The sequence below is a fragment of the Anoplopoma fimbria genome, chromosome 23 (assembly GCF_027596085.1).
Source record: "Anoplopoma fimbria isolate UVic2021 breed Golden Eagle Sablefish chromosome 23, Afim_UVic_2022, whole genome shotgun sequence".
NCBI lineage: Eukaryota > Metazoa > Chordata > Actinopteri > Perciformes > Anoplopomatidae > Anoplopoma > Anoplopoma fimbria.
The window spans coordinates 6184038-6192127 of NC_072471.1; the positions used below are offsets into that span (position 1 = coordinate 6184038).

At 38.2% G+C, this 8090-nt stretch overlaps 1 protein-coding gene across 1 annotated transcript; it reads right to left on the reverse strand.

Annotated features, from left to right (window-relative positions):
• Positions 1-3104: 3104 nt before the first annotated feature.
• Positions 3105-5137, reverse strand: pax4 (paired box 4). The gene is given in 8 exon segments (XM_054624978.1): positions 3105-3571; positions 3574-3604; positions 3690-3772; positions 3856-3996; positions 4225-4315; positions 4415-4633; positions 4777-4907; positions 5107-5137. Coding segments are annotated over 8 exon segments (1194 nt in total).
• Between the last annotated feature and the right edge of the window lie 2953 nt (positions 5138-8090).

Here is an 8090-nt window from a genome sequence, read left to right on the forward strand (position 1 = left end):
AATATAACATGGCTCTCTGGTCTCCAGTTTGGAGGGAACTTTGGCCCCTGGCGGGCTGTGTGTGGTCAGTAGGATATTTTATTTTTGTTGTACATAGGCTCAGATTTATTGTTTCTGCTGTGCTGTAAGATATTATAGGTCTTATAGATCTGGAATATATTTGGTTGACCAGGTAAGATCAGATTGGCTTCTTCTTACCTTTTGATTATGTTTGATATTTAAAGAGACTGGTAGCTTGTAAGTAGTATTTAGGTATATTTATTTTTTTTGAAGCAGAAGTCATTTTTTGAAAAGAATCCAGATTTTTTTGTGTGATATTGAGATTTTTTTTTTCTTTCTTCTAAGAGTAATTATGACCCCCATAATAACGGGGGTGCATGTTTGACTGACGGGTAAAAGCCACACAAACATTTAATAACATGTTAGGTAACAGGGTGCCTTATTAGGTTAAACCTTTTAATTCATTAGTGCTTGTTGGCTAAATATGTATTGTTCGGCCCAGAGTTAAACATGCATGTACTGTGCTTATATACACAAACACAAACATTATAATCATTATGCGAAAATGTGCAATGCATATCTCATAATGATGTTCTTTCACGTTAAAAGCACAAATAATTTAGGGCAGATATAGGCATTAGATATAGAAAATAAATTGAAATGCAAGTTTTATTTACAAAATAAAACGCAAACCTCTTACATGAAGTTTCTTGCAATTAAATTTCTGATTGGCCTGAAGCCATTTATACCCTTAATTAAAAAGAATAAGGCCCTATGATTCCAAAATCATTTAGTATTAAATGCCGTTTATATTTTCTCATGTTTGTGTGGCTCCTACGCGAAACAACAATGTGTACTATCGTCAGATCTAAGATGACTGTCCTGAATATCACATGTAAAACGTTACATAGCAATAAAGGAACAAATATTAATACAGCCTTCGAGTCATTTGCCGTTGGTTTGTTTTAAAGACCATAACCGTATCGAACCAAATGATAACTCCGGCCTTAATCCTCTTGCACAGGTTGAACCCAAGGGGAAAGCCTATGAAGTACCAATTTAAAACCAAGACTGTTTCATTAAAGGCAACTGACGAAGATAAGTGAAACCAAAAACATAACACGTGGCGGATCTTATAATTGTTTTGTAAATTGATTGTCAGGCGTTCTAACTGTTATTTAATTTACTTTAATGTAAATAGCCCAGTGCATTCTGTAAATGACACTTTGTAATTTTTGTAAATATCATACTTAAGTATTTTTTACTTCATGATCATTGTGTTTATATGTTTGTATACTGTAAACTTTAAATATAACAGCTGCTATTTTGTGTTAGTGAGTTGTTTTATATCTATGACCTTTTCTGAATTTTGTAGCCTTTGTATTATTCCTATTTTAATAAACAACTTGACATTACATTTGGCATTAATGTGTATGATTTTCTTTCTCCCTTTATCTTTCTCGGCTTTTTCCCATGTGTAATATGTTTGACGGAATATGCCAGAAGCACACACTTACTGTTTTGGCAGTTTACTCTTTCTATTACTCAGAGCAGAAAATTCTTGTGAATGATAAATATTCTTAAGTGGCTGAAAGCAAAAAGCGTCATCTCTACAGCCACCGGAGAAGATAAATAATAACTTCTGAAGAATTCTAAATGTGGACACCCCATACTTCAGCGAGATACAAATGAACTGTTGGATAAGCTTTTCAGCAGCTCGTAAACTTGTAGTTGCTCAATGTGAGATTAGATAAAGCTAATGCTCAAAATGTAAGATTCATATTTGTGTCAAAATATTATATTGAGGTTAACCATTGGTTCAAGTAGAAATCCAGAGTGGCTGTACTCAAGTACTGTTGACTATTGCTCAATAGTACTTGTTTCTGTCTCTACCATGTACAGTGCCTTTGAGTACTTTTTAAAGCACTATACAAATAAAATGTATTTTTATTAATATTATTATTATAAGTACCTGAAAATTGTTGGCAATCCCACTGATCATTATCAGCAACACTTCAAACTGGCCTCAACTTAAGAGGGTTTGAAATAGAAAATCATGTTCCCATTTCAATAACTGAACTAAATCTATTTAAAAGACTTTATGATTTACATTTGCAGTGTGTATCCCAACACAAAAGCACACTGTCACATGGAGATGTCATTTACCTATGTATCTGGCTTCATAGTGTTGAATTCCAACAGGTCAGTATTTTACTTCCATTCTGCTGACCAAGCTGTTTGCCTTCTGATCTCAACCTTTCCCCGGGTGACCAATTATGGAGGAACTCTGAGTCTTACCGTCTCTTTGCTGCAGTAAAGGGATATAAAGGAACTCAATGCCTCTGCCCTGTTGCAGTCATAAAAGCTGATACGGAGCAGAGCAGATATCAGGTTGTGTTTAGACTTTTTGAAGCTATACTTTTATAGCCTTCCCTGGAAGGAAATCTTGGATGAGGGTCTTATCCTCCTTCTGGACTGAAACAAACAGCAAGCCAAAGACTGTATAAAATAGAAAACATCCACAACGTCCAGTTGTAAGCCTTAAATGATCATGGAGTTATGATTTATGTCACAATGCTGTAGGGCATCCAGTTAAAGTTATACTCAAATATCCAAATATTATTTCTGTTTTAAAATACTCTATGAGCATTAAATGTAAACTCTCAAACCATCACCTTTTCAAGCAGAACCTGTGTCCATTGGCTAATCCACTCATGATAATAGCATACCCTATTTCCTGAGAACTCGCATAAATAAAACCAATCATCACTTCTAAAAAAGAAACATAACCATCTTTTCTATCCAGCTTTATTCAACGCTTCATATCATAACTGTGCCTTCTTTACAAGTCATGCTTGTGGAATAAGATACCATCTGGATTGTCTGACGTAACCAATTAATTTGGAAATAATTTAGAATAACACTTAAGATATTGATTCTTATGATAGATCTTATTAAGTGAAGTAAAAATTAAAAAAAAGTATAAGGGCCAAGATTGTAACTCCAGTCCTCTGTCGCCCCCTGCTGGTTAGAGTATGTCCCTCCAGTCCTGAAATTGAGCTGCACTCAAATTATCCAGACATTGCCCTAAGGTGGCCTAACATTTAGTCCAGGTAGCGATGTGGACTCGCATCCCAGGGCTGCTGCGCAAAAACAAACCTGTCATCGGTTTGAGTCTGGCTCCAGGTAAAAGAAATCCCCTGCTGGTTCCAGCACTGAGTCACAGGACGCTCGGTTCCTGTTGTCTCAGTTACCAAAGGGAAGGAAGTCCTCGTGTCTGTGTGATGGTGAACCAAAGGGAAAGTGAATCTATCTCTGTGGTGATCCAGTGGAGTCTTGTCTGTCATGGTCTGGGCCAGAATGTTATGAGGCTGATGGAGGAACGAGGGTTGGACTGAGATGGATGCCAGATGTTCAGAATGGTTCATACCTGGATATCACATCGAAGGGATTCAATAATTAGTTTTCTTTGTCAAACTTCAAAGAGTTCTTCAAAATTAGTTTTTTTTAATTATATTTTTGTGAAATCCCACACGCTTACTCTGTGTGCCACTCTTGTGTTTGGCTTCCTCCTCAATTTAGCCCGTCTGTTTGAAAACCAGACCTGTGAGAGACAACAACAACAAAAGATGAGATTTTTGATTCCGTATCAGCATATTAATGATTTTTAAAAGAAATGACAACTCTACCTTGATGGTGTCCTCGGGAAGTTTGATCTCAGCTGACAGTTTCTCTCTCGTGTACATATCTGCATACTTGCTGTGAGAGAATTCTGATCCAGGAGACAGAAAACATGTACGTTAGTGGGGAAAAAAGCTGAACACTGAGTTAGCTTGAGACATGAGTTTAAGTCACCTTGCTCCAGTGCTGTGCTCTGCTCCTGGGTGAAGGTGGTGCGGTTTCGGTGATGGGCGCCTTTAGGCCTCTGGTCATTACTACACACTGTCTCAGACATCTTTCTCTCAATCACTTCTTCTGGAATCAGTGATTCAAAATCTGCAGGATATAAACATATGACATCATCTTGCTATAATCCTAGGATGCTATGCTGGTTAGACCTAGAACCCATATCTCCCTTTTAGGTCCTCCACATTTTGATGTACAGCATTTTTGTGAAGAAATCAACATACTTTTGCTTTTGGATACAAGTGACTGTTAACCCTCATGTTGATCATTAATATGACTGTTTTCTTGTTGGTCCAGTGACCTTTACAGGTGACTTACCCTGCTCCATCCTGCTGTGCGCATTGATCTCCATGCACATCGGCCCGTGGTCCAAGTGAATCTTCCTGAGAATCCGATTTATGGACGACACCTTGCAGAACACAGTGTGTAAAAAAAAAGGTACAATGTCATGTGATGGATCATTAGGAGTTTCATGAACACAAAAACCGTGAATGTCCAGCTCACTCACGCTGGGGATTTTGGAGACTTTGCATATCCGTGCTGCTGCTGCTAGACGTTTTCGAATTTCCCAAGCAAAAATGGTTGGATTTTCCTTCTTGCACTGGATGATTGTGGAGATGACACCCGGGGTGAGAAGACGAGGTCGGCTGCCTCCGATGGTTTTGGGCTCCAGGAGTCCAGTGCGGTGGAAGCGACTCAGGATCTTACTGACGCATCCGCTGGACACCTGGGACACGCAGAAGGGTTCAACTCTCTATAACAATCTGAACAGAAGTGATGCTTTTTAAGTCATAACCGTGACCTGTGCCATTTAAATGCTTGTTTTCAGCTAAATGTCAGCCACTAAAGGAGGTCTTGGTGTGTGCGTACCCGAAGGATCCTGGAGATCTGGCTCGGCCGGACTCCCTCCGAGGCCAGTTCAATCATCTTCCTCCTCTTGGACTCTGGGAGAGGTCTGCCGTTGAGAAACATCCCTCCTAGCTGGTTGACACTTCCTCCACCTTATTGTAAAACAGCCTGTACTATTTCAATCTGTCTTCAGAATAGCATTAGTGGTTTAAATTGCGTATTCAATCTGACAAAGTAGCATTCTGAAATCACATTTACTATAGGAGTAGTAGCACTGCAAGATCTCTGCAAGATGTCTTAGAATGTAATTAAAGCCTATTTTTTTTCAGTATAACAACATTTTAAATGTACCTTCATTTGGCAGATTGTTTGTTCCACACATCTCCTCTTCTCCTCCAAAGCTTAATGATGAAACTTGGTCACAAAAACAAAATGCGTAATGTTCCCAGAAAAAGAAAAAAAGTCCCCGTATGGACTGGAAAGCACAATGACGCCTGGAGAGAAATCTAATTGTCCAGGAAACTCCTCGTATCTCTGCTGAAGGACACTGAGGGGATGACGCCCATCAGCAGTCATTTATAGGCCTGCTGACCTCAACATGACGTGCTGCTTGTTACCTGAAATGTCAATATTGTCTGGAAGTGAATGTGGGCATTATGGGCTTAAATTGGTCTTTAGATTGGTAGGTCTTTTTTTTAATATTACATATAACAACATTCTGGTTTTCATTTCACTTATATTTTTAACAAAAAAAGCTCGAGTGGTATGATTTAATTATCTATGAAGAGGAAGGTAAAACCATCGAGTCATGGAAATGAAGGATTCAGGAAGATTCCTCCAAAGAGCTACTAAGCTTTTTATTTAAATGGAGTAAATCTAGATTTGAGCTAAATGTCCTGATCGTGCTCACAGTCTTACAGTGTCCTTATACATGATTATGCACATCAAACATTTAATAACAGAGACAAATGTAAATAATAAAACACGAGTTGCATGAGCTTGATAAACTTAGTCAAATAAGATCTAAAATATTAAAATCACCTTCTTGTTTTGGTGCCATATTATTTAAAAGTACACTTGCTGTACAAGAGCAGTGACTTATGGAAACAGCTTACTACATTTTCTTGACTTTACCACATTCCTTTGGCACTATAAACACATATTTCCACTTTTGAACCCTTATAAGTTGTGTTTTTAATTCCAAATGTGACAAAGTAATAACTTCTTCACGTTTGGGAATCCTGCCTGCTTTCCCTTTGCGCAGTGGCTGCCTGCAGACTCATCAAACAAACCAACATTTCACTGCAACACAATTCAGTCTTTTTAACTTTCTGCTTCAGTGCGAGTTTCATCCTCCACAGATGAACGAACAAACTCCATATTTCAAAGGAGCTAAATGACCAACACTGTGTTTTCTCCATCCTTTAGGTGGGTGATATACAGTCACGTGACATGATGAGCATCCTTTCACTGGTTAAGTGGCCTAGATTAAAAGGATCTCTGGTCTCCTTTCATAAAACAAACATTTGGAAATCTGCGCAAATGACGACCCACCATATGGTAAAGTGCTTTTGATAAATCATAAATCCATCCACCAGTTCTTTCAAAACGTGAACAAATATACTCCTATATGGACGCAGGGAAAGGGCCAATTGGGGGACCTCGTTTCTCCAGAAGAGGAGGGCTAGAATCACCCTCACAGATGTTGCTTGGGCAGCCAGCAGATAAAAATGCGTTGTAAACGTTTCAAAGGGAAATATTTGACGAGCAAATATTAGCCTATGTGAAAAACCCACACAAGGCTCGTCTTTTGGCCTGTTTAATGACTAATTGAATATCATTAGTTGGGTCCACACAGATCGAAGTGCCACCGAAATAAAGGCTCAGATTTTAAAATGCCATATGGCCCAAATTATACATTAACCATGAGTTAGAGGACAATAATACTCAGCACAGTCAGCCAGGTGAGATAGAGGACAGCCATTTTTGGACACCATCATCTCCTTGCCAACCGAGACAAAGGACAAATAAGGCAAGCCTTTTTATTTATTACCGGGGAGCTGATGTGGTCATTGATTTATAGTACTTTATTGCACGTACAGTGTGTGCCAAACGGGGTTGATTAAAGTACTGAGGTCGTGTTGTTAAAACAGAGACACATAATCTCCTGGTGCGTAAATTCTAATCTGGGCTCGCCAAAAGGATGGAGCCGGGTTTTAAGTGTCTGAATCATGCCCAAAACATAAGTATTCATTTTACCAACGCATCCCAGGTGTTTGTCCAGTGCATTGCACATCTATATCGGTGCTTTTTTTCGCCCTGAAGCCTGGAGAAATGTGAGATATTCATCCGCGTAAAAGGGTGACCGAGACCTCTCCAAAGCGCACTGAGGGGCCGTGTGCTCGCTTGTCTAAAAACTGTCTCCCCTCCCTGTTATCACATTTATGCATATATATGTTTTTCTTATTTTCACTTTGGTTAATGTTTTTGTTCATCCTGTGAAGGAGGATGAGTTGAGATGAGAGATTCAGTCCTTTCTTTATGAATAGAGCATCACCTCCAGCTCCATGTCGGTGGCCAGATGTGTCGTTTTCAGCAGTAGGCTTCAACACAAACATAGTCTATATTAATATGCTTATCAATTTGAATTGAGTCTTAAATGCTATATTTTCTAAACAAAGCAGAGTGATGTGACCCTTAGGTTATTGGTAGATTTAAATTTGTTTTATTTCTAAAGATTTAAAGACTCATTTTTGGATAAATGACGTGTTTATTACACATTCCACCGTCGTCTTGAACTATTTACATCACTTTTTTTTGAAGAACTTTTTTTTTTATACGTTCTTTTATTGGAACTTTGTCTTAAAATATTGTAATACATCATCAACTCATCTTATATAACGGGGGAAATAGTATGCCCATGGTGGAGAACATTGCTTCTGATTCTAATCCAAATCCATTTTGGATTATTTATTGTTTAACTAAAATGAACCTCATTATTTTTGAGGATAGTATTTGTCGTGTAGTGCAACTTGGTCTCGCAGAAATACGACAAAATCTGGTTTAATTACCTCAAATGGCAAACAGACCAGTGATATTCCTGTTCTGATCCAAAGTATCGTGAGATTTGGTAGTGACTGAGATTTTTGGTCAATTTAGATTTTTATTTTCACTTTGCGCAACATGTTATAACATAATCTGTGTGGACTTTGAATAAACTACATGACCTATACAATCCAAGAGTTGCCTATAACTTCTTCTGAATAATAACATCCCATTGGAAAACAGAACAACCAGTATGCTTTCTCTAAACCTACATTATTAAAGATGGTCCT